The sequence below is a fragment of the Pteronotus mesoamericanus genome, unplaced genomic scaffold (genome assembly GCF_021234165.1).
Source record: "Pteronotus mesoamericanus isolate MK-2021 breed Mesoamerican mustached bat unplaced genomic scaffold, CSHL_Meso_final contig_180, whole genome shotgun sequence".
NCBI classification, from domain to species: Eukaryota; Metazoa; Chordata; class Mammalia; order Chiroptera; family Mormoopidae; genus Pteronotus; species Pteronotus mesoamericanus.
This window is the reverse complement of record NW_026555076.1, coordinates 891,529-919,300: the sequence shown is the minus strand read 5'-3', so window position 1 is coordinate 919,300 and position 27,772 is coordinate 891,529. Positions and strand designations below refer to the sequence as shown.

General features: G+C 35.8%; 1 protein-coding gene across 1 annotated transcript; it reads right to left on the bottom strand.

The window, feature by feature from the left end:
• Positions 1–18: 18 nt before the first annotated feature.
• SRP72 (signal recognition particle 72) lies at positions 19–26,047 on the bottom strand. Its single transcript, XM_054566773.1, has 19 exons — positions 25,883–26,047; positions 23,872–23,992; positions 22,071–22,194; positions 20,680–20,823; positions 20,490–20,601; positions 18,760–18,791; positions 17,595–17,719; positions 17,450–17,507; positions 14,805–14,936; positions 13,881–14,009; positions 13,040–13,112; positions 10,966–11,030; positions 10,761–10,856; positions 9,250–9,353; positions 9,036–9,113; positions 7,882–8,019; positions 5,698–5,735; positions 2,870–3,029; positions 19–2,233 (listed from the first exon to the last, which is right to left on the bottom strand). Exons 1-19 carry the CDS (start codon positions 25,989–25,991, stop codon positions 2,056–2,058), a joined length of 2,016 nt encoding a protein of 671 aa, XP_054422748.1. The 5' UTR covers positions 25,992–26,047; the 3' UTR covers positions 19–2,055.
• Positions 26,048–27,772: the final 1,725 nt, after the last annotated feature.

Here is a 27,772-nt window from a genome sequence, read left to right as displayed (position 1 = left end):
TTTATTTATATACACGTATCAACACAATAAATTTTCAGTGAAGTTAAAACTGGGCTCTCTCAATCCATTAGATTAGTTTTGTGGTTTTGTTGGGAGGAGCTGAAAATAATTTTAGATACTTTAAAAAATTTTTAATTTAAAACGTTTAAAAAATGCTCAGATATATTAACCAGGAATTCCCCATAAAATGTCAACACCCAAAACACCTTAATCCACACTCATTGCTAGAATATTTTATTTTAAAATGTGCCACAGTGAATGGATGTATCCATATTGTTTTATAAATGCAGACACACACATATATACAAAGTGTATATGTCACTGGTTAAAGACCTGTCCAAAAGAAAAAAATTACTAGAAAGTTAATATATATGTTTACACTTCATTTGACAATAACTTATGTGAACTGAGGTTTCAGTTGCTTCATGATGACTGGTAATAACAATGCCTGGCAATTATGACTAGACAACTGTAAACTTTACTTTGTGCCTTGTGTCAAAATTTTCAATAATTTCACCCAAATTCTGTAGCTTGGTGAAACCTAAAAATAATTCTTTCACCACAGAAATTTAATGGAATCCTAAATAACAAATCTGCAAACAATTATTCTTGTAATGGGGTATATATTCAGAAAAAATGAGTATCTGTCACTTTCACCAAAAGACTATTTTCAGTGAGCTCAGAAAAGTTATGGCATAATAAATCATTCCTATTATATGGGGGTCTCTTGTTTAGATGCCACCGCAGATTCTGATTATGTCAAACACAAATGCAGCACCACATTCCTTACTCTTGTAAAGGAGGGGAAGGCCTTTTAAAAACTCTTTGAAGAAGTTGCAGTAGATATGTTCAGAGTCAAACACAGCAGCACTTTATTGACAAGGATGGAGTAATGTGATCAAACGGAAATAACTGAGGTCTGAATTCAATGCTATCTTGGGCAACATAAAATGAATACTAACCAGGGTGTACATTCCAGTGTGTCTGTCTCATGGCTGTTCATTGGGAAAGTGGATTATAAGCTTGGAGAGACCAGAGCAACACCAACACCACAGACTGACTGTGTAATACACCATTCCTTTGGGAAGGGTAATGAATAGTCATACCCCTAACTAGAAAGAGGGGCCCTCTGAGTATTTAACTGAGCTAACTAGTACTGTTAAGTTTCAATACTGCCTGCTACTGAACTCTGGTACTGATTTACATAACAAGTCAATGCTCATGCTCTTGACAAGGCCCATTAAACCTGACTGAGACAGTCCACACCCATCTGACCTCAGAACACTGGGTCTGAGTCAACTTCTTACAACATTGGTATGTTTTCCTTGAGTTCTTAAGAGTACTAAATCAGTATAATGCTATCATCTGAAAATGATATGGAAGCATAAAGGAACCCTAATGTATATATATGTGTACATATGTACATACATATATAAACATACTTTTCATATATATCCCATATTCCAGTATCACATGACAGAGAATTTATGGTAAAAATTAATGAAGACATTGAGATTTCCTATGGCCACTCATGTAATAAAAAACACCAGTGTATTAACAAGGTCCCTTTTTATCACATAATATTTCTATGCAGATACTTGGAATGCTCGACAGATTCCACTTTCCGTCTCCCAAGACCTCCTAAGACATAATTTAAAGTGGGACTTAATAGAACAAGTATCTTCAGACTTTAGTTAAATAAAACAGAATTAATTTCTGTTTATATCCTAGGAAACCTTAGATAACATGCCTTGTTTGTAAAACTGAGAAAACTACCGCCAGATCAGCAAACAAAGAAACAGATATTAAGGTAGGTAAATGCCCAATCATTTTGAGTCCTCATCATCTGGGCAAAGCGAGGTGGTACAAGTAGGCCAAGTCTGAGTAGGCAGAGTTTGAGGAAGATATTTTCCTTTTGATGCATGAGAAAATAATAGTATGAAAATGTGGGGACGAGGAAGGGAGCAGCTCTGTGCTTCTCACTGTGTTATCTTTATTATGTTCCTAGTGTCACTAAGACTAGTTTAAAAACGGCCTGCAACAAGAATGTTCTAATCACCAGCCACCTTTTCCACCTTTCTTCTTTTTCTGTTGTTGTTTCTTTTTTGTTGCTGGAGCGCCTGCAGGTTTCTGGTGTCTTGGGGGTATGATATTACTTGTAGATGCAGATGCTGTTGCTGCACTGCCAGGTCTTGGGGAGGTGGGTGGGCTGCTGGCAGTTTTACTGGCATCCCTGAAATCATCGGATCAGGAAAGTGTTGGTCATTCATATATTCAACAAAGAAAAAGACTATAAAAACGTACATACATGTTATTTCATTTCCACCCTTAACAATCTTCCACATACATTCTACTTATTTTAAGGTGGGTACTTCAATCGCTATCCATTTCACTTTTGAATAAAGTTTTTACCGCTTTATAATTAAAAGATAAGTAATATATAGTACATGCCAAGTCTTAGAAATCTTAGAAAATAAACAAAAAAATTTAAATGACTTATAATTCACTATACACAAATTACTTAATTAGTAACATCTGTAATACTTCTTTCTGGTCATGGTATTTATATCTTTGTTTATCTAGATAGTTAATTCATTCAATAACTCAATGTATTTAGTTTCCTTCTGAAGGTACTGAAATCCTATTATTTATGATATAATCCTACAGTCCAAATACCTAAAATACAATCAGACCAGAAATACCATATTTTCTTTCCTTTATAATAGCAAATAGCACAACATCAAAGGTATCTGATTGTACTTCTCATACTTAAAATACATTTTAAAAATTCTCACTAATGACCCTGAGTCAATCTCAGAAAGACCCAACCTATGCTCTGAGTGATCTCGATTGGGAAGCAATGACTTACAGTTCAGAGGAAGTTCCTGCAGTTGCTCCCTGGGTCCCCTTTCCAATCTGATCCTTCTTTTTACCCTTCTTTCTTCCCCGGTAGTAAGACCGTTCACGCATCGGTAGCCATCTTTCTGGATCTGGGGTCACTTTTGGGTCATAATTCTTAGGCAGTTTCCCTGTGTAACAATTAATTGATGAAGAAATAAGAAACCTTATTTTTTCAAGGTAGTTGTTTAAACAGTATATCCAAGCCTGGAAATAAATAACATTAAAAACTAAAATAAGTTTATCTGAGAAAGTTTTATTTGTATAATCTAGCAAGGGGAAAAGGCCTTATTTCTAAGCATGACACAATATTCAGAAGCCATAAAGCAAAAGATTTCACAGATGTATCTATCTAAAAAAAATTAAATTGCAGAGGTAAAAGATACTTTTTTAAGAGAATAAAACAAAAAAAGTGCACATTATATAACAGGGTGGATTACTATTCTTAATATAGAACAAGTTCTTGGTAATCAAGAGGTAAATCACAGAAAGAAAAATGGGAATAGCTGTAATTAGAGTAAGCTAGGAGAAATAAAAGTCATTAATTATGTGAAAAAGTGCTCAACTTCACTAAAAATGAAAAGGGTAAAAGCTATCAAACTCACAAATATTAAAAGCAGTAATACTTTCTAGTGTTAGTGAGATAATGGGAAACACTCAAAAACTACTAGCAGAAGTGTTTATTGGTATAACTTTCATTGAGAGCAATTTAATTGACAGTACCAGTCAAAATTTATACTTCTATAAATTCATCCTGCAGAAACCCATAAGCCTTAAATTTATGTGTGTAAGAATATTCTCTGTGATAGTCCTTAAAATAGCAAACTAACAAATGCCCATCAATAAAAGAATAAGTAAATTACAGTATATCCTTACTATAGCAAGCTATATGAGTTAAAAAAAAAGAGAAGTACATCTATATTTAACAACTCAGGCCCTGGCTGGTTGTGGCTCAGTGGATAGAGCACTGGCTTGACATCCGAGGGGTCCCTGGTTCAGTTCCCAGTTGGGGCACATGCCTGGGTTTCAGCTGGATCCCTGGTTGGCAGCATGTGGGGGGCAGCCAATTGATGTGTCTCTCACGCATTGCTGTTTCTCTCCCTCTTTTTTGTCCTCCCTTTCCCTCTCTCTCTGAAAGTAAATAAAAATCTCTGGGAAAGAAACAGCAATGTGTGGTTGCCTCTTGCGTGCTCCCCGACTGGGGATGTGGCTTGTACACCAGGCATGTTCCCCGACTGGGAGTCGAACTGGCAACCCTTTGGTTCATACACCAGCACTCAACCCACTGGGCCACACCAGCCAGGGCTAAAATATTTTTTTAAAAAACAAAAAACAAAAAAACAACTTGGAAAAATGTCTGCACAATACAATCTAAAATACAAGACTAAAAGAAATCCCGATATGTTCATATCAGCTTTGCAAAAACTTTTACTGACTGAACATGTAAATGTGTATGTATGTTTTATATACAAAAAAGTTATGTATTTATCTCTGGGACCATGAATTTGGAGTAAGGAATTTTTACTCTTTATGCCATTCTATAATAGAAGCTTATTACTTTTCTTTATTATTATTTTATTTTACTTTGTTTTTAGAATAAGCATGTATCACTTGTAAGCTTTAAAATATGCCCATTTGAAAACCACAAAATATAGAAAAAAGTGAAACTGCAGGTTATTGCTTCCTATTACCACTTGCTCCCTTAAAGTATTACTAATACAGAAAACAACACAAAACAAATACTTGAGTTTTTACCAATTTGCAAGTACTGTGACAAAAGTGAAGAAATAATAAAATGTCTAATTAAACACAGTGGATTAAATGCAAACAGCCTCTGCACTGTCCCAAAATTCCATTAAAGTGACAATAAACACATTAGAAGAATAGGAGAAGATATTAATACAATTTTGGAAGCTGGAAAACAGATGGGAAGAGTAGTAATACACTTAGAAGTTCTGGGAACACTGACTTTTAGCCGTGGGCATAATCAAGAAGCAACCTAATTTGGACTACAGATTTCCCAAAGACTCAGCAACAAATAATCTCTGATTAGGTGACGAAAGCAATGGTAATTCCACCTACTCCTGCCATAGATTAAGAGAGCCTAAACCAATCAGTGCATGGTGTTCCCCTGGTTCAGGGCCGGATATTGACCTACGTTGGCCTAATCAGATGAATAGGAAAGGTTGCCAAATGTAAAGGGGACCTCTTTGTCCTGGTGGATATAAATGACAAGTCTGTGGCCCTATTTCCAACAAACATCCTAAGACTCTAATGGGATTCAGTTTTGTGTACAGCAGAACAAAGAGATACAAATACTGGCTCAACCAACTTTGATTGTAACTCCACTGCCAGTTTCATAAGCAGTAAATTTTCTTAAGCTAGCCTGATGGAGTTCTATGGCACTTGAAGCCAAAAGCACCCTAATGTAACCAGGGCTTACTGTGAGCCAGCCATTGTTCTAAGAGCTTTATGTGTAGCATCTTCTTTAATCCTATGAGGTACATACTGTCATATTCCATTTTTAAGATAAAAAACTCAGGCAGGTATGTTAAGTACCCTATTCATAGTCACAATGAAAGAGCGATGTTCCTAGAGCAACGATTTGAATTTACACAAACTCCAGACCTGTACTCTTTAATGTAATAAAATTAAATGTTAACTATAGTTAAGACAAAACTCAGTGTTCAAAGACACAAAAAGAGAGGACAATACATTTGTTTGAAGATTTTTATATAGGGCTAAACTCAAACTTTTATTTTATAGAAAGAAATCAAAAGATTAATAAAAATGCCTTACCCTTCTTCTTTTTTTTCTTCTTTTTCAAATCTCCCTGTCTACAAAGAGAATAAAAATCATTACCATAAATGTGATAAAATACTGAGTATTAAACATGTGCAGAAGAGCAAGCTGAGTACTTTATCATAAAGGTGTTCAAGATTTGCTGAGTGCAGGCTCACCAAAGCTAAGAGACTGTTTGGTATATTTATTGAGGTTAAATTTAATTAAGCTCCAAACACTTGGCCTGGGAGGGAGGAAGGCAGAAAGCAGTGGGAGGAAGACTTTTTATTCTGCAATTTTTTATTTTTCAGGTTTTGAACCTTGTGAATTTATTAAATTTTTAAACAAAATCTTTATTAAGGACACTGGCCTGCCCCCCAAAGGACTAAAAAGAGCATAAGTAGTAAATAAAACACTTCAAAACAATTACTAAGCACTCTGACAGGTACAGTAAAAAGAGGAAGACATAAAAAAAAATCTCTGTGCATACTCATGTGATATACTTCTATGGAAACTACGGAACAGAGAACTAAAAAGATTGAAAGGCAATAATTCCAGCCAAAAATTCACTCTATTAAGTTATTCAATTGTGAAAGTTCTTTCAGGGTACCCTGAATAATAAGAAATGAAACATACAGCATCTTACTTTAGAGCTTCATCTTTCACCCAAACTCTGCATTGTCTCCCTATAAATCATACTCCACAGCCATACCTGCAATTTCCTAAAGATTCTCTGCCATATCTTCTTTGCCTTTGCTCACACTTTGCTATCTCATCCTCTTCATCTCCTTCAGGATTCAAGCCAATCACCTCCTCCATGAAATGTTTCCTAACCTCTCAGTGTCCCCAGGAAGAACTGTCCCCTCTAGTGTGTTCCTTAATGCCCTGCGCAATCAGAGCACATGCAATCTTTACTGCAATTACTGCTTAGGTATATTTCCTTCTGCTAGACTTAAGTTCTGTTGAGGGCAAGGACCATGATTTATATTTTGTCAACAACAAAATGTATCTTGAAAAGAAACTAAGCCTTTGTATTTAAAAGTTAGAATAAAATGAAAGATATTGATAATGCCTAATGAAAATATTGTGCTGAAATTTAAAAGCCTAAAAGTCAATATACCTCTCAGTAATTGTCCAGGAATAGAAATGAACTATAACCACATGGTCTTACTAATTATTACCCAACCCTGTTTGGAAGAAGAGAAAAAAAATACTGAAAATATTTAAATAGGCATTATTTGAAAATCCCCTTAGGATCTGGCTTGGATTTATTTCATTCTGGGATTCTTTATAAGGCTTGGAAAAAGAATCATATGATAAAATTGAACAATGTCATATCTCTGAGACTCCAATTCTTTATTTAAGTTTTTAAAATTCAATTATGAGGATGATAATACTTTTTTTACCACAGTTCACAATCAAGTCAATCATATAATTGGTGCTGATATTGTTTCAAAGTTAGAAAAAAATTTAGATTTCCAAAGTAGTCAAAAAAAAGAAGAAAATAGTGAAAAACTAAGAAAGCCACAAAACTGAGGAAGTGTTATATCTCTTCTATTCTCTATTCATCCTGAGTCAAAAATAGAATCTTAAAACATTTACCATAGGCATCTGCTGTTTCTGAGATGGCAATGTAGGAGAACAAGGAAAGAAATGGAATTTGAGTTCATGTAAGTTAATGAAGTCAGCTAACATATCTTCCAAATCAGCAAAATAAAGCTTATCAGAACTCTAGTTTAGAATCACTAAATGATAAAATAAATGTATATCAATAACTTGCAGGTTAATAAAGTAGGGCACATCCAGCCTACACATGAGGAGCATATATCTACCTTTAGAACATGGAAAATCTCTAAAACTTATTAAATGAAAGAAAGCAAGTTTGAAAAGAGTAAGTATAATAGAATCCCACTTCTATGAAAAACAAAAATCATCCAATCTAAGAAAAATATTTCTACATGATCTCTGTGTAAATACAAAGAAAAAGATCTGGAAGGATGTACACTAAATTAATACCAGTAGTTAATTCTGGGCCAGGGAGAGGGAGGAGATGAGGACTAAGAGTTGGGCACAGCAAAATTGAAGGGAAAAGAAACAAAGGGGACTTAAACCATATTCACATGGAATTTTTATATGAATCTATTTTTATTTCTTACATAATTTAAAATCAGCATTAGTGAATATTAAAATGAAAAACATTACCCTTGCTCCTTTGGTTGACTATCTCCAGCAACTTTTCCACCCTTCTTCCGAATGTAAGTAGCACCAGGAGAATTTTCAAGAGCTTCAACATCTACTTTTAGAGACATGCTATCTGATGAGGGCAAGTGTTTACTAAGACTGGGATAGAAGAGCAGTTCAGGAACACAATATATATTATGTCTAACAATATATCTATGCCAACAGAGAAGCGCACTGTCTTTTTTTGATGACTTTTGTCAAAAGCAAAAACAAGTTCTTAAATTTTCTACAGAGGAACAAATCAGGTCACAAGGTCAATTATATATTATATATTGTGAAAGGGAAAACTTGAGAAAGAGGCCATAACCTATTCATCTAGTCCTTAACTCAGTGACATACTTCTAGGTGGTCGCTTAAAAACTCCATTCCACCCTGGCTGGTGTGGCTCAGTGGACTGAGTGTCGGCCTGTGAACCAAAGGGTCCCTGGTTCGATACCCAGTCAGGACACATGCCTGGCTGTGGGCCAGATCCCCACACAAGAGGCAACCAAACAAGAAGGGTGCACAACAGGCAACTGCACATTGATGTTTCTCTCCCTCTCTTTCTTCTTCCTTTCCCCTCTCTCTAAAAATAAATAAATCAAATCTTTAAAAATAAATAATTAATAAAAACTCCATTCCAAAACAGATATCAAGCACATAAAACACAGACTTGCTCATTGCAAAGCTTTTGACTTGTGGCTGCTTAGCATCTCAGTTTGGGGAACACACCCATACTGGAGTAGCACACATGTTCCAAAGCTAGCCAGTCAGAGCACCAATTCCTCTTATTGTTTAAAATGAGCATGTAACCTAAGACAGTCAATCAAATGACATTTCAGAATCATGTACTACTATCCAAATAAAATACGCTTTTTTAATTTTTTTTTGCTGTTTAACTTGGGGAAATATAAGCTGTATGTTATTGACTTCACTTTTGCTTGTGAATCAAGCTGTATCCCAAGTTGGATCTATCACTGTATTTTTCAGTCACATTAATCAATAAGTTCTCATTTTTCCTTTTACTAGTTAGAAGGGAGGTTTTGTTTGTTTATTGAAATTTACCAAAAAACCCATCCTAGTCACACAGGTACTAGAAAAGATCTAGCATGCTTCTTGAACAACCAAAAGGATACGCTTTTGCCTTCTCAGGATCTACAAGTGAATAAGCAGAAATAAGCTGCGCCAGGGTGTGAATATCTTTTGGATTCTGTCTAAAAGAAGAAATGAGAAAGTTACTCAACAATTTATAAAACTATAGAAAATAACATAAACAAGCAAAACAATTCCCTCATATCAAATAACAGCAATAAAATTTGGATTTCTACATCTCCACCTTTCAGGGCTTACTTCCATAGCTGTTCTAGGTCACTAATTGCCTCCTTCTTCCGCCCATATTTGAGTTTGAAGTTTGCAGCTTCTCTTATCAAGGACAAATGAGCAGGAGATTTGGGCTACAGTTTGAGTAAAAAGAGAAAAAAAAGGTTTAAGCTAAACATTTAGCAAGTCAATGAAGTTACATTCATTAGACCTTTTAAGTGGACCTATCCATTAAATTCCTCATCTTAAATTGTATGGAATGCATGAAAAATCATAAACAAATTTGCAAAAATGGGAGATGGGTAGACAAATTAGTACAAGTGATGATTAATTTATAAATTTGGAAAACCATCCATTTTCATTTTGATTGTTCACAGTTAGAAATAATCCCATAATCAAATATATGTCACCGCAGCTCTCAAACATTAACTTAATAGTTTCTAGAACAATGATATCCTTCTACTGCTAACAGTGCTAACAGTGCTAACAGTAGCCCTGACCAGTGTGGCCCAGTTTGCTGGGTGTTGTCCTGCAAACCGAAAGGTTGCCAGTTTGACTCCTGATCAGGGAACATGACTGGGTTGCAGGTCTGATCCCCAGTTAGGGTGTGTATGGGAAGCAATCTATCAATCTTTCTCTTTCACACTGATGTTTCTCTCTCTCTCTTTCTCCCTCACTTCCTCTTTCTCTAAAAATAAAAGCCTAAAAAAAGACAACAAAATACAAAAAAACAGTGCTAACAGTGTAAGTACCACGTAAGCTGGATACTGCCTATGCAAAGATCCACACTGGAAAAAAGAAATGTTCCTATTAGATGGAGACATGGTATACAATTAATTATTCCAGGTAGAGTTGACCCTTGACCAACATGGGAATTAGGAGCACTGACCCCCTTCATAGTTGAAAATCTGAGTAAAACTTTTCACTCCCTAAAAACTAAACTACTAATAGCCTACTGCTGATCAGAAGCCTTACCTATAACATAAAGTATTAGCACATATTTTGTATGTTACGTATATTATACACGGTATTCTTACAATAAAGCTGGAGAAAAGAAAATGTTATTGAGACAATCATAAAGGAAATACATTTGTAATACTTATTTTTTAAAACTCCGCATATACATGAACCTGTGCAGAGCAAACCCATGTTGTTCAAGGGTCAACTGTATTACCATTCTACCAATTACTACCATCTATGGACTCTCTAGCCACTTAAGATGAGTTCTCTTATATGCAATCCTGTACTACTATTCTTATTTCTTGAGATTACACACTCAAACAAACATACACACACAAAGGACAGAAGTTCAGAAAACATAACTGAGCAATTATTTTTTTCAATTTGCAGCCACTTCTTACTTCTAATAACTTTATTTGGATCCGGTATACTTAAAAAAATAGAATATTACAGTAAGAGCATTTCATCTTTTAAATAGTGAGTAGGAATGTTTCAATTCTCCTAAATCCTGAGTTCAACAGTACAGCTTTTTATTTTTATGTAAAAGCATGCCCTTAAAACATTTCACTCCATTTATTTACCTGATGGTTTTGATACCACTGGATAGCTTGTGTGAAGACCTCGATGGCACTATCAATATCTTCCTCATGGCTATACATGGTCACTAATGCAGATACCTACCCAGCCAAAGGTATAAGTTAGCAAATACAAATAAACATCAAACATACCAATGGACTATTAATTCCATTACTTTTGTAGTCTTACAATATTTTAGTTATAACTCACCATGCCTGGTTTATGCTTTAATTCCTCTATACTTCTCAGGATTAGACATGCTTTGGAAATGTTACCTTAAGAAATTAAAGACAAAATCAGCCATCACAATGAAGAAAGCGTATTATGGAAAAAAAGAGACAAGAAATTTAAGAGCCATATTTTGTAACATCTCTAAATACTCAAGCTATAGGATCTTGGGAAGAATGCACTCTTATTTAGCCCAGGCCGGTATGGCTCAGTTTGTTGGAGTGTCTTCCCATAAACTAAAGGGTCATGTGCACGATTCCCAGTCAAGGGTACATGTCTGAGTTGTGGGTTTGGCCCCTGGCTGGGGCATGTATGGAGGCAATTGATTGGTGTTTCTCTCTCTCTCCCCCTTCCTCTCTCTCTGGAATCAATAAATATATCCTCAGGTAAGGATTAAATAAATAAAAGAATGTATTCTATTTATTCACTTTACAAATAAGAAAACTTAAGTTTTAAAGAAACAATATACTTTGCTAACACTCACAAAGAAAAATAATGGCATGCCCTGGCTGGTGTGGCTCAGTGGGCTGAGTGCTGGCCTGTGAACCAAAGGGTCAGGAGTTCGGATTCCCAGTCAGAGCACACACCTGGGTGGTGGGCCAGGACCCCAGTAGGAGGCGCACAAGAGGCAACCGCACATTGATGTTTCCCTCTCTTTCTCACTCCCTTCCTCCCTCTCTCTCAAAATAACTCAATCTTTAAAAAAACAAAAGGCAGGAAAGTTAAAAGAAAAAGAAAAAGAAAGATAATGGCAGATGAACAGAAAAGTCATCTCCCAACTCCCAGTCTTTGAGTTCTATTTCTCCTTTTCAGACCATAACTTAAAGGTGAGAGTCCTTCCCTAAAGGCCTTGAAATATGTTACTGCACATGAGTGTAATGAAAACTTTCCTGTGGTGTTAGAATTCCAATTCTCTACTCACCGCAACCTAAACAACTAAACCTTTCAAAGTCTTTAAAAACAAAACAAAAACCATGACAGGCTCTCAGTAATTTTTAGTATGATAAAATAACCCTTGCAAAAAAAAAAACCAAAACAACAACAACAAAAATACCAAACCTGAAAAACCTAATGAGGAAAGAAGATAAAGAAGAGAGCAAGAACAAGAGAGGTGGAAAAAGAAACAGGGTCACAGGGAGACCAGTAGTGTTTCTCAACCTTGTTTTCATTACTACCCATTTAGGAGCCTTTTTACACATTTTTTCTTAATTGCCAACTCCCCCTGCCTCTACCCATACAATTTTTATTTTAGCCATCATAATATACAAAATTTTTTGACCGCTCCCAAGCCAATCATCATCCCCAGTGAGAGTGGTATCTACACTAGAGCTGTCTGACCGGACTTTCTGGGGTGATGGAAGCGTCCTATAACTTATTCTGTCCAACTAGCCACATGTGGCTACAGGGCTTCTGAAATGTAGCAGCACAACCAAGAAACTGAATTTTAAATTTCATTTAATTAACTTAAAATAGCTACATGCAAATAGTGGCTACCAAATGTGGTCAACACAGGTCTAGATAATCACTGAAGGCTGGTTCAAAATCATGGACAAAAACACTACCAGTTTTCTGTAATATCCAAAAACATCAGTTCTCATTAAATTTCCTTGCCACTCTCCCCCAAAGACATGAGTTGTAAAACATAAATAAAGGATAAAGGTCTAAGTTAAGAAATTCTGAAAACTAGGATGCAAAATAACGCTTAATTCATGCAAATACTACCAAGTGACAGATATAAGCATTTCTACACATGATATACCCAGGAAATTGGAGTTAAGTATGCTCTTTTGGAACAGAGAAATCTTTTGCTTCTACAGACTTTCAAGGCATAGACTGGGAATCATTCTAACAATTCAGTAATAACCCAAGAAAAGGCCAACCCACTAATAAGTCCGTTGGAGCTCCCATCATCTAGCTTTATGTTTGAAACAACAATAATGAGGTTTCACGATTCTGCAAAAATTTAAAACTCACATAGTCAACTACTTCAGAATCATTCCAACCATATGTTTCCATTAAAATGATATATTAACCATGATGAAATCATCATTAATACCTTGAGAAATTTTCAGCTGTGCCATGGTCAGCTTAATTTCAGCTGCATTTTCTGGATGCTGATCTGAAAATTCCTAAAATGTTTTAATTGGGGGGAAAAATACATTTTATTTACACAACTAATGGCACACATTCCAATTACTTAGCTACATAAAAATTTACATCCAGTTTTAAAATATTAAACTTCTGGTCTTAGTTCAAAGTTTTACTTCAGAGAAATTTTATCCACACCTACTGTGCTTTAAAATTAAGCTATGAAAATAAGTGTAATAAATGTCAAGTTTCCAGAAAGTCACAGAGAAATAAGATTACAACATATTTTTTTTTTCAAAAGATACTCAAATAAATGATACTTTCTTGCTGAGGGTCCCTGTCTGGCAACTCTGCCCCTCAGGATGGTCCTAGTTTTAACCCATCCAACTTTCCAATGTACTTTACCCTCAGGAAATTCAAAACGAATCTAATAGCTGATTTCAGCTAATAAAAACCAAGTCAGTAGCTCTGTAATTATTTGAGTTTGGAATGGACTTACTGGAGAATACATTATTGAAAAAGGGGTTAAGCATGTTCTGGTATTATAATCCTAAAATAAACCCTTGACTAGTTAAATAGACGTCAAAATGAAAAGCACTCTTTAGGGCTTAGAACAAATATATACTAATGCCAATTTATATAAAACAAAGCTATTGCCTAAGAATTAACTAAAGTGATACCCTAGAATTTGTCTATGGTATATTACCTATTAGTTTGCCCATGATATTTATTAGTTTTTATATGTAATGAAAATGAAACAAGACTACAACTATCTGATACTTCATTAAATATTCAAGTAATTCTTTTACCTGAAGGAGCTCGATCGCTTTAGTGTGCTGCTTTTCACGACAGAGCTGGGCAGCTTGGATTAACACAGGCAGGAGATGCTCAGGACTTTGGGACTGTAAACTGGCAGATATCTTTCGGCACTGGTCTGCCTAAAGATAGTATCCCCCCATCCCCCCAAATACATTGGTTAATGAAATTTAACATAAGTGAGTAACCAAAAAGGAAAAAAGGATGAGGCGGGGAGGAAAGAAATCAGCTGAAACTAGTAAATAAAAATCTGCCTACGGTGAAAGAACTGTTTTACAATATCTACTCCTAATTTTTTCCTGTAAACAATGATTTCCATTTACTGAATTTAAACTATGAATTCTAGAAGCATTTAGGAAAGGATGAGTTATAAACATCCATCTGGATGCTTAAAACCCAGAATTTTGTCTTAAAAAATACATCAAGTATCAGCCTTTGCCTCAAAACAACAAAATGTACAGATATTTCTTGCTAAATGATTTTAGAATAATTTGACTCTGTTCTAAATAATGCTACTGCCTCTTACCCTCCCACTGAAAACCTCTGCTCTAGAAGAGTATGAAATTGTACTTGACTTAGAATTAATGCATATTATGGTTAGAACTGACCACCTTAATATTTATAATATATTATGCGCATTTTACTTTAATTCAGAGAAATTAGAAATAACGTAATGAGATTATCTCATTTACAGATGTGAATAGTGTTTTCTTCCTCTTAAAAGCTACCAACAGCACACTTTTACACAGAATTGGGCAAATTACTTGTATAACCAATAAAATCTATTCCATATGACATCCTGAAGAACACATGGGTATAAGACAAAATATCAACAGGTTGCACTGATACAACCATGATGTTTCAGGTGCCATACTCTAAAAAGGTTTATCCAGAGGATCCAGAGATCTGTCACTCACCTGGTTTGTGTACATAGCAAGTAAAGCTTTGTTAAATTCTATGGCTTGCAGCTGCTTCTTGGAAAGCTTAAACTCTACTCCTTCTGCATTGGTTAACTTCACCTTCTTCTTGGAGTCAAAGACATTTTGGTCCTGACAAAGAAAAGTTCATGCATCATTAACAGCAATCTCAGGCTTTAGTTCTTTTAACATTTATTCATCTTTCATTTAGTTATTTTATATAAAAACAAGAGAGTTTGGAAGATAAACATCTGCCTGGTTGGGGTGCTTATGCTCCTAAGATGCATATCAATTTGTCTTGTATTCTTAGTTTTCTTTTGTTTTATCTTTTCACTATTAAATGCTCTTTTTGAGCTTTCTAAAGATTAGTACACAGTGATAGTACAAGTCTTACAGTGGAAATTAGGATTAAAAAGATTAAAATTTTCAAGTTGTACAAATTATGCCCTTTAGAATTTAGATGACAAATGAGGAAAGTAATTCATTCCTCTTTGAAATACTTCTCATTATTTAAGTAAATCATTCAAATTTAGAAATATATTCACACCTCTCTTGAACACACTTTTAGCAAAAATACTAATGTAACACAGCTGTTTTTCCTTTATTATTATTATTATTATTATTAATCCTCACCCAAGGGTATTTTTTCATTGCTTTTAGAGAGAGAGAAAGGGAGAGAACTATCAATGAGAGAAAGAAGCATCGACTGGTTGCTCACATATGCGCCCCAACCAGGGATCATTTGTGCCCAGACCAGGTGATGGGACCCACAACCTAGGTATGTGCCTGATTGGGAATAAAACCTGCAACCTTTGGTTATGGGACGAGGTTCCAACCAACTAAGCCACACTGGCCAGGGCTGTTTTCCCTTTTCTTTAAGGCCATTCTCATTTAAGGTCATCCCAGGCAGAGATATAAATAAGTTCAATTTCTGAAATCTGTGTGGGGCAAGCACAGTATTATCTGCCTAAAAGAAAGCCTTGATTATAGAAAGTTACGTATCTTTCACAGAAGGAAGAAAATTAAATCAACACTGCATCCTAAGAAGGATAAGCTAAACATAAGTGTCTACTATGTGCACAGTATTATAGCTTTGCAAATTACTGATACCACTGTGCTTTTTAAAGCAGGTCTTCTACCAGTTTAAAGACTAAAAGGAGGCAAGGAAGACATTTAAAATAAATTTTATTCTTTCTGAGTGTGAAGTTCCAAACCAATGTGAAACAGCAAGAAATAGGCTTTCATATAAATCAATCCTCAAAACCCATATTTTTAGTTGGTACTCCTATATATTAATATATATTAACTATATTAATACTTCTTTGTGCATGCCACTGCCAGACTTCTCCTAAACTTTGCTATCATATAATTTATTATTCAAAAATTTAGTTTTCATGATCTCCCATACTTTGGTATCATTCAATCTAACCTATTTTTTTCTTAAACTAGCCAGCATGTATATATCCTTTTATCTTCTAGTGTCTCATTCCCTGCCCCCTACAGGCCATAAATATTTCTTTATAATTCATTTGCTTAGGCTGTCGCTTCACCTTCAAATTGTATCTCTCTCTCAAGGGTAAGCTCAAATTTGCCAACCCAGAGATCTTTTCTTTCACCAAATACTATAGTTATAAAGTGTAAGGCAAAAAATTTAAACATGTACATTTTTTTCCAAAACCAGAATGACATTTTAAAACTGTAATGATTAAGACTGAAGAAAGTTCAACGTATAATTAATTGTGTTAATATTGAATATTTAGTATTTTGCACACTTTCTTCCTCACAATTATAAAACAGATAAAAAGAATCTGTCTTCAGTGGCATTTCAAATTATTCATAAACATAGGAAGTTATATATTATTGCTAAGATTCAAAAGCCTAAATCAATTTTTGGACACCTAAACCATAGCAATGGCCTCTAACATCCTGTAACTACTACCTCCCCTAATGCCATGACCCCACTTCTGGAGACTCTCTGAATTTCTGCTAGAGGAGGAGAGGGACACCACGAAGGAGAAGGAGCAAGCCTTGGGGTCAGAGACTGCAATCTAAATTCAAGTTCCACCTCTTATTAGTTGTGACCTTACACAAATTTCTTAACTCCTTTCAGCCTCAGATAACACTCTTATAAATTGGAAATAAGTACTGCGACCTAAAAAGATAATTGTGAGGATGAAATAAGATGGTACTCGAAAAAAAATTACACGGTCTATCAAAAAAATCCCATAAGTGCTACTTTTATTTTCTATTGACCTAAATTTCAAATCTGAACTTAAGAGAACCTGCCTTCATCTCCCTTCCCCGAAAATAAAAACCACTGGACAGAAAAAAATTACAGAAAACTTTGAGGCTCACTAAGTGAAAACATCATGTAAAACATGCACGCACAAAGTTTGAAAGTCCAAACATTTTAGTTTTCTAACAAATAGTTTCTCCATGTTATTATAAACTAAGAAAACAGTAAGATTTTAAAGTCCAGAATCTGTAACTACAAAAAAGTTTTATTACATGTGATCTCCTACAATTTCAGACTCTGTTATGGGAAAAGACCAAAAAACAAAAAACCCCCACTTATCCTAGAACAAAGCCGGGTAACACGCTGCCAGCATAAAATATAAGCGTAGGAAGCCCCGGGTAATTCATACCTTGTTAATGGTAATGATGTTATTTGCAATCACAGCTAGCAATCCCACATCTGTCGGCCTGTGAACAATAAGCAAGTCAAAAAGGATCAAACCTTTAAAAAGAAACCTCCTCCCCTACAAAAGACACTTTATTTTAATAACTCACTTTAGTTTTATTATCTGGTTGTAAAGTTGCAAAGCCTCCTCTGTACGACCTTGAAGCTGCAGAATATAGGCCATCTGCCCATGAATAATGGCCAGTTCTGCCTGGGGGTCTTCCTCAGTCCCATCCTAAGCAGAAGAAGAAACATTTTTTTTCCTGTAAATTCTCCAAGTTACTCCACATATTTACCAAGTAATCCAAACATTCAAGTGGTATAGAATCCTAAAACGCATATTTTCAGGAATTTTCCCTTAGATTTGTTTTTTTAAAATTTAGGAATTGCCATGAAAAGAGGCAAATTCACAAAATCCTAATTATCACCACACAAAGAACTTCAAAAACTGAAACTAATCCTGTAATTAAAGCAGCTCTCTTAATTAATCCATATTAATCCATATTCTCCATTCCTCTGGAAAGGTTGACCAATGCCTATGCAAAATGAATGCTCCAGGCAAAGGGGCTGTTCTCTTTTACCACACCCAGCACTCTTGCTCTCACCTGGTGAATGTATGCTGACCAGGGGTCAGATGTGCTCCCTTCCAACTCCATTAATCCAGTTATGTTTTACAAGCAAATGGTAAAACTTAATTATCACAGTAAGAGAAGAACTATGAGTGTGAAGAGATTTGTTTCAATGAAAATTATGCTGAATGCTCAGAAATATTTGATAAAGGTGAGTGACCAAAGAAAATTACCGTCTAATTGGGTGTGAGCCAGAAAATGGTAAGACATTGGTGAAAAAGTTAACATCTAAAAGGACTGTAATGAAACTACTTCACAACTGTCTTTCAGATAGTGTTGCACTTTAAAACAACAACAACAAAACTAGAAATGAAATCACAAATGCTGGATTATGTAAGATACATGCATGGATTTCCTATGAACAGACCCATACTCAAAAGACCTGGGCCCTGTATCTAAAATAGAAGACTGACTTTATAGTTATACGAATTTAAAGTAGAATGCATTAGGTATATAAAAACTTTTGTATTGTAATTTCTCACCCTAAGCAATGTCTTCAAGTAAGTAATCAAGAGGTTTTCTACTGTCATTCCTATTCAATGAATCACTATCTATTCCAAAAAGTCAATAAAAACTATAATAAAGCCCCACACAAATTTGTATTAGTCAGAAGTGTAAAATTTGGGTTTAACAACAGAATACTTACAGAATCTTCTGATAATGAACGGCGGCAAAGATCTATAGGAAAAAAATAGTTTTAAAATTAACATTGCTTGGTAACTCCCATTCCTTTCACCATTCCAGAGAGCAAGAAGCTTTCAAGATAATTTTAATGACAAGTAAATTTGAAATCTATCATTAGCATTAACTATATTAGATAATATTATCAGTCCCTAATCATTCTAGCTCTTTGATATTTGTAATCTCTATGTTAAAAAAAAATCTTTAAAGGACATTTAAAAATATGAATGTTGATTGCAAAAAGTCAATTTTAGAAAAGTATAAAAATAAAGGCAATCCCACCACCCAAAGATCACAACTATTAGCATTTTAGTTATTGTTTTTGTTAATGTAAATGTATGGCTGCATTTAAAATGAAAGTGGGATATTCTACATACTATTTTGAAATCTCCCTTCCTCCATTTAATATAATATGAACATTTTTATGATGTACACATTTATTTTTAACATTATAATTTTAAATGACTGCATGGTAATCTATTTGGGTGTTAATGTAAAACTTAGCCAACTGTCTAATAAAACATAAATACGAGATGTTTCTAAATTTTTTTCTTAATTAAAAGCTTCAATACAGGTAAATATTTTATTGGGTTGGCCAAAAAGTCCATATGGTTCTTTCCATAAAAAAGACACATACTTTTGTTTTCACCAATAGTTTTACTGATCTGGGTATTTTGAGTATGTCAGCTCTGTCCCGCATGGTATAAAGTTGATTGTTCTCAGTTAATGCCTCAATCTGATCGCTATCACCTTCAACTGGTCTGCCTGACCGTGGAGCATCGTCCATCAAGACATCTCCTGCACAAAACTTCACAAACCACTTTTGACACATTTGATCAGCCACAGCACCTTCTCCATACACTGCCCAAATTTTTTTTTTTTTTTTTGGTGTTTCAGTTGTTTTTACCTTTCCTGGAATAATAAAGCATAATATGCCAAAAATGAAGTTTATTTTCTTGCACCTGCAATATTAAAATGGCTACACAAAAATTCAGCAATGTTGTTTTTTTAAAAATACATGCTGATATGACAGCTGTCACAGTACAATCTAACTAAATTGTTTTGATTCAAGTTAAAGGCATCAAGTTATGGCCATCTTACAGAAAAAAATCAAATGAACTTTTTGGCTAACCCAGCATATGGAAGCGTACTAAATGTAGTAAAAATGTGCTTGAATAGTGTTCTAAATGTAGTAAAAATATGCCTGAATAGTGTTACCAATGTATAAATATAGTGTGTTTGAAATAAAGAGAATAAATTATTGGCATTAGAATTATTGGCCTTTTGAAACAAACAGCATATTATTACTAAACTTGAGTACTTGTTTAATAACAATAACTAATATTTACTGAGCTCTTTTATTATATGCCATGTACTAATGCAAATGCTTAACAGTAATGAGCTCAATTTACATTTAATACACACTGTAACTTGTCCAAAATCCTACTCCTCAAAATTTATACTTTAAGGTCCTGTGTGGTTGAAAATGAACAAATAGTATGACTCATGAATTAGGCAGAAATAATGGACAGATACTGTCAAAACCCCAAAGAAAGGCTATATTAACTTTGAGAGATTCCCACCAAATTAATCATTTCCCCTTAAAAACTTCAAAAAGTCAAACTCAGGTTTTGCAAATATTTTGCAAAGTTCTATGTACGTCAAAATCACATATAATTTTAGTAAATTTCCAACCTTCAGCTTTTTGTAGGATTTTCATTGCCTGACTCAGCTGGCCTTGTCCTATCAGTGCACATGCAGCATTGTAGCACAGCTCATGTGTGCCTTCTTGGAGGCCCAAGTTCTCCTGTCATGGAACAAAATACTAGTCAAACACTAAACAGGAATATCACTTCATGGCTATGTGATACTCAAGGATACTTACTGGAACCACTTTTTCCCAATTGCTTTGAGCTGCAACAACTGCTGACAGGTTTGTTTTTCTCTCCTCATCATAATCATCTTGGGAGTTTCGGACAAGATCTCTATACACAGCTAAGCATTCATCATAGCGTTCTAGCCGGTATAACTGCAGACACAAAAAGCAAGTAAAAAAGTCAGGGCAAAGAAGAAATATAGTGTTATGTCTCTCACACTACCCAAACCCTTTTTGGAACCACTAAGAAGGAAAACATACAGCATAACATGCGCAATCAACCATTTTTATAAAGAAAAATCTTTATAATTTTTCATTTATGTCTGTATGCTACTAACCCTTTCAAAAAATTACTTGCAATGGATCTACTATATTGCAGATTCGAAGGCATTATTCAGTTAAAAGTCATTGCATTTACCTCTTCTTGAGGTTACATAAATGCCTAAGTGGGGTGTGAAAGAAAACCTTTCTCTAACAGAAAACACCCTGTTACATAAGTCAGACTTACAATGAAAAAAATGATCTGACAACACACAGCAACAACTAAATTCCAGTAAACAGGAACAAAATTAGATGTTAGCAAAAAGAGTTAATACTTCCAAGAATTCACTATACTTAATATTCATTTTCTCTTTCTCAGAAACCAGCAATCGTATAGGGTAGTATGAAGTACACACCACATGATTCTGAAAGGGTAATAAGAACCATCACTATGGGTCAGTTAGGCCACCATGTATGACAGAGACTGGTGCCCTTCATCAACCTCAAAATGCTGGAATTTACCCTGAACTTACCCAGCTTACCTTAAAAGTTCTTTATAGACCTACAATCCATGAACTTGCCCAAATCTTTCTTCAACTCATTTATATTGTTAAACTCATACTACTTCTTGGGAATACAGTCAATACAAGATTTGCCCTAGACTGACATTTTAAAAATGTTTAAGAGGGTTTTGCTAGTTCTAACAATATTTCTGTCCTTTCCTCATTAATAGCTTTGTTTTACATAAGACTTCATTATATGTCTCAAAACAATTTTACAATAAGATATTTTCAAGGATTTCATGAACTAGCTGAATTTATCCAAATTATCACCATGATTTTTAGATTTAATACAATTTCAAAACTGTTTAAATATATAAGCTCCTTTCCAACTAAAAAGTCCAAATTTCATAGGATAGTTCATAATTTTAAATTACTCTGAGGAAGCCATTTGTTAACAGAATATTATATATGCGGCTTTTGCAAGAAGATCAAGAACAGAGAATATGTTTAAGTGTCAAGAACTGGTTTGGTGGCAAGTTTTGTGGAGCATCAGGTTCCTCATCCATGCTCTTTGCCACAGGTAGAGTCATGTTCACTCAGGATGATTGTCAACAGGTATTTAAAAGCAGTAATTACCACTTGTCCATAAAGTTCCTTTAGTTTGTCTGTCTGCTGGTTGGCAGTTTCTATTGTCTTCAAGGCATTCTCAATTCTGTTCAGCCTATACTCGCAATATGCCTTTTCAAAAGAAAGAGAGTTACTGAAAAAGGAAAAAAACAATATCTGATTATTGGCCCACACAACAGAGCACTCCTATATGCCAGATACTGCTCTAAGCACTTGATATATATTGTTATTTAATCCCCACTGATAACAGATGAAGAAGCTGACAAAGGTTAGTGACTTGTTTGGAAGCCAGACAGCTCACTAGTGGCAGAAAATACTATATCCATGTCCTTAGCCTCTCTTGCTTTCATGGATATTCTTATTAGAATTATTGGCCTTTTGAAATAAACATTTAAGAATGAAATCATTAATCTTCTAAATAACTGTCTTAGGTACAAAGACAATGTGAACACCATTTTAAACAAATTATTACAGAAATTTCTTAAACCTACTAATCAAATAACAAGTCATATAATGCTGCTTTTAACTTGCCCAAGAAGCAAATGACTAGTGCGCGCGCATACGCACAGACACAACCTAGAAATCTTTAAAGAACATGGTATTTGTATCCAAACTGGTAAACATACAACTACATAGACACTACTTTACACAGACCTAAACCTTCATCTACATTAATGTGACACCTAAAACTCATATTGAAATTTCAACCATAACCCATAAGGAAAAATATTTATCAAAATAAATGGCAATACCGTTTATTTACTTGCCTGACAAAAATTGTTTCAAAATTTCTCTAACTCACAAAATGGTCAAAATTCAAAATAGTGAATTTCAGCATAAACATATTTACTAGTAGAAAACAGTGTTCTCTTTATTTCCTTTTTATTTTTAATAAACTTATTAAAATAAGTTTTCAATCTGTAAGATATTTATGGCTCAAATGAAAAACAAAAAGGTATACACTAAGAAGTTTTACTTCCACTGCTTTTCAAGCCTACCCTGTTCCTCCTTGCCTCCTACACGTGACTATTTTAACACACTGTTTCATTGGCTAGTGTTTATTTTGCACATATAGAAAAATACACATATAAATTCTTATACCTTCCTTTTCTTATACAAAAGGAAGTATACTATATACTGCTCTGTACTTTATAAACCAGAATCTTTAACTAAAGAATAAGTATGCTGCAAACTTCATTTCAATACACATTTCTTTTGGGGCTTAGGCATAACTGTAAAAAAATAAAAAAAATAAAAATTAGAGCAACAATTTAGAATACAAGTTCAAAATTCATGAAAAGTTAAATGAAATAAATGAAAAATATTAACAACAACAAAAATACTACCAGTATCAAGGCTGCTAAAGAACTCTGGCAGTGAAAGATCTTCGCCTAAAATCAATTCACCTAAATAATTCTCAAAGGAGGTCAGCACAGAGGCCAGACTAAAGGAGACCTCAGGTTATACTGCCCTACCACACCTTCTGCTAAATTGTTCTCCCTATATCCCTCTGAGACTCCTGTTACATTTATGCTCCACATCCCTCCATAATTTACCTCCTTCTTAGTGGTTCAAAGGGAAGGTGAGGTAAAAAAAAAAAAAAAAAAAAGGGCTCCCTAAAGCAGAAAAGAACAAAGTTACTATTACTCTATCCAGTTTCAAAAACACTGCTGGAAAGCAACAGGAAAAAAAAAAAAAAAAAAAAAAAAGGAAAGAAACATCAAAAAATCACTGAAGTGGTAAAAAAATTATTATAGCTATGGTAAAAGTGTTTCTAATAATTACACAAACAACCAACTGAATCACTTACTTGGCTAACACTTTGGTGTGAGTGTTGATGACATTCAAGGCTTCCTTGAAGCTTCCATTCTGGATAAGGCATACCACTTTACAGTGCAGGGCAGTAACATCATCCTTGTTGATCTGTAGTACTACCGAACAATTTTAGGAAAATATTTTTAAAATCCACTCCCTTTTCACATTTTTACTAAATTTTCCCACCCCCTGCCTCAAGAAATTACTTTTCCAATTGTACTGCAGCAAGAATGATTTGTCAAAACTTTTTTTTTAAAAAAAGGTGGATCTTCATTTTTAACCTAAGAAGTGGTAATGAGAGTTATAATTTAGTAAGTTAGAGTTTCAATGAGATAGATTCCCAAGATGCATGTTCCCAAAAAGGAGAGTGAAATAAAGAACAAGAAAGAAGGTGTTTTCTCCAGCTTTTTCGTCTTGAGATGCATGTTACATCTGCATATTTCATTACTTCACAGGGTAAGTGAAAAGTTCAGGTCGACTTTGGAAACAAACTTAGTTTTGAGTACAAGATTGTCATTAGATGCCTTGAGGTCTTAGGCAAGTCATCTAACAGCAAATCTTAATTTTTCTGATCTGTAAGACAAGTATGAAAGCATTACTTTTTTACAAGGTCATCAAGAAGATGAACAGAGAATATTTTGGCAATATCTATAAGCTGTAAAGTATACAGATGCAATTTATCTTGTTGGCAATAGTTCCAAATACCATTTAAAATTTTCCTTTTAACTTAAAATGACCAAAGAAAAGTACAAGGAAGAACTCAGGTAGCCAAGTTTCAATGCTAAACAGCTGTTCAGTGTCAAAATAACCAAGATCACTCTCCTTGCTCCTAGGCAACTATAGGAACTCAATTCTAAGAAACAAAGGAGTTTCTGACGATGAAGAAAACATATGCTGTACTTGAGAACAAACTGAGAGACGTTGATGAAATAGTTCCTGCAATTTATTACATTGCCACTAAGTAGTAGTGGCTGTAGGCCCAGCCAAACACTAGCCTTAATTCAAAATAAGTTTAGGAACCAAGTAATTCTAATTAGTATCAATTTTCCTCCATGTCTGAAATCACCAAAAATACATTGTGAGCACCATCACTTATTTTCACGTTAACCCAACTACAGGTCATTGAAAACTATACAACCTTGTATGTTACTGACATACCTTTTACGTTATTACTGCTTTAAATAGCCAAACCCTGTATTGGTAATTGCATTTCCAAATCTACCAAATATAGGCGTCATCTTCAGTAAAGAACTTAGCACGAAAGAGAGCATTAAAATGCATTGCCATATTACAGTTACATAGTAAACGATAAAGGAATACAATGAGTAAATCTCATACCGAGATAGTTTATTGGAAATTACAAGTTATGGAGCAAAAAATAGGCCAGGCTTTTTCTTCGAACGTGATTTCAGATGTTAGTGCTTCACACACACATTTTCTGGTCTAATGACATTGGTGAGATTACATCTAGGAATGCAGGCCTGGCATACAGAGCCAGCCCTTTCTTCTTTCCTGATTCTGTACAGCTTCCACCTGGTCAGCACCAGCGTCTAAATTACGTGTCACAAGCGGGTTCCACCCCCAGCCAAGGCCCAAGAAAAGGAACTCCCTCAGCAATACGGTCTCCATCATTCCGCTAAATGGAAGGAGAAAAGGACGAAATGTGGAATATTTGCGAAATAAGGCGTGAAAACAGAGGAGTCAAATAAAAGAACAGTTTGGATTAGGTGCAGGGAGCAGCGGTCTCTTTAAATCCCTCCCTCGCTTTTCGCGGGGTGTAATGTGGGAAGTATACGTGGCTCTAAACAACCCAAGGCCCAGAGTTAGCTCGGGAGAGCAGGGGGCTGCGACCCACGCCCACTACGCTCTCCAGGCTGTCGCACCCTGCACGCAGGAAGCTCAGATCTTGTCCCACGTCTACTTAAGAGGCTGGAGCGCGCACGGCGGAAAGAGAGCGCATCCTTCCGCCAGCCTGGGCCGGCCCCGGCACCCGCCCTGATACTTACTCTTGTTGACGGTCTTGAGAGCGCGCGTGAAGTCACCGTTCTGGCCGTAACGGTTCACTTCGCTCCAGAGCGCAGGCACCGAAACCCCCCCACTGCTGCCGCTCGCCATCTTGGAGGAAACGCGGGAGGGACGGGACGACCTCTGCCCCGGAAGAGGATCCGTGAAGTGCCAAGCAGAGGAGGAAGCCGGTGGTTGCTAAGCGTTCGGAGTCGGAAGCGCTCTTATTCCGGAATCAGCGTCACTGTATCGTACGCTGTCGTTACTAGAAATTCGTGGATGGAGTCGCTACACCTTAACTGCAGTGGGTACGGAGGAATGGGGTCTCGGATCCCGCGAGGAGGTTGCGAATGGCTTACCAAAGTTTCGGCTCAGAGCTTCGTGTTTCCGGGATGGCTGCTGCCGGCGAAGCATTGTCCTGCAAGCCAAGTGGACGACGTCCAACGGAAGATAAATAAAAGGCCCATGGGGTGGTAAAATACCAACTAGAAACCTTAAGGAGTTGCTTGAAAGAAGGGGGATAAGGGAGAGAGACGATTTCTTGCTGCCTGAGCACATTTCGTAAACGAATTGACATTTGCAGGGGGTCTTGAAAGATAATAGGAAGATCTGGGGTTGGTTCTGGATAAGGTTGCGGTAGAGAAGCCAATCTGAGAAAACACACAAAAGAACCTCCAAGTGCAAAGCACGTTTGGTAACACCGTTTGGCTGCCCTTTGGGCTCTAGTTCAGGAGCAGTCGGCAGTAAGGCTGGAAAAGTAATGTTTTCGAGTGAGAATGCCCAGGTTAGTTCCCGGCTCTTCAACTCACTAAATGTATGAACAAGTTACTTAATTTACCGAAGCCTCAGTTTTACCGACTGCAAAATAGGGATAGTAAGTAATTGTTCTAGGGAGAAAAGATAATTGATGCATGCATCCCGGCGTAGTAAGGACCCAAGTAACACATAGGAGGTTTAGTGTTTTTGTAAGTATCAAGATATGTTTGAATGTCAGAAGAGGGTGAGAACCTATTGAGTACTCTTGATGAAAAGACAGGACATTTTAGCTCTGCCTGGCGTGGCTAAGTAGGTTGGGTGACTTCACGCAAACTGGAAGGTCACAGGTTGATTCCCGCTTGGGGTACGTAGCTGGGTTGCGGGCTAGGTCCCCTATTCAGGGCGTGGAGGCTATCTATGGATGTTTCTCTCCCTTTCTCCTCCCTTTCTCTCTAAAAATAAATAAATAAATATATTTTTTTAAAGGACATGTTATTGAGCTGCTACTATTTAGACTCCTATCTTGTCAGGATCCTACCAACTCCTGCCACTTTCCCTCTTTCCCAGCAACCTAGCTAACTTCTTCTCATCCTTCCCTATTTTGCATCCTGGTTCTAGGTTTAAAATTGCTACTTTGACCTTCATAGAGCTCTCTGTCTCTCAGTATTGAGCATTGATTAAGGCCTGTCTCTAGATAGACTATAATTTCTGAGACCAGGGAGCTATATTCACCTTGCTCAGGCCTTTATCCCTGGGATCTAGGACACTGGCTGGTACATAGTTGGTCCTCAACTTTTTTTCGTTTTGTTTCTGGTACTCAACTTTTTAACTGAATGAGTTTTTGCTTCTATTTTCCCACTAATCTGTGAGCTTCTTGATGGCAGAAATTATACCTGGCTCTTGGTTTTTTCCTATGGTGCCTGACATGTTTCATGTCTGGTCAATATAGTACAATGCAAAAAACAGCACGCATGGTAGAGCGAACTCTAGTTTGTAAGGATGTAATCTCTGTTAACTAGTAAAACTTATGGGAAGAGCTGTGGACCCTTCATTGGCTGTGGAACTCACAGGTTTCAAGCCAATATGCCTAGACTTCAAGGGGTTGAGGGAGTTCTAGATTATGTTTGGCATATCCA

Bases quoted from the DNA above. Each gene is read 5' to 3' on its own strand.
- SRP72 (XM_054566773.1), bottom strand. From the start codon at position 25,991: ATGGCGAGCGGCAGCAGTGGGGGGGTTTCGGTGCCTGCGCTCTGGAGC. The intron at 20,602-20,679 runs GTAAGTATCCTT...GTTCCATGACAG, and splicing joins ATTGGGAAAAAGTGGTTCCA to GAGAACTTGGGCCTCCAAGA. The intron at 18,792-20,489 runs GTTGGAAATTTA...TTTTTCCTATAG, and splicing joins AATCCTACAAAAAGCTGAAG to ATCTTTGCCGCCGTTCATTA.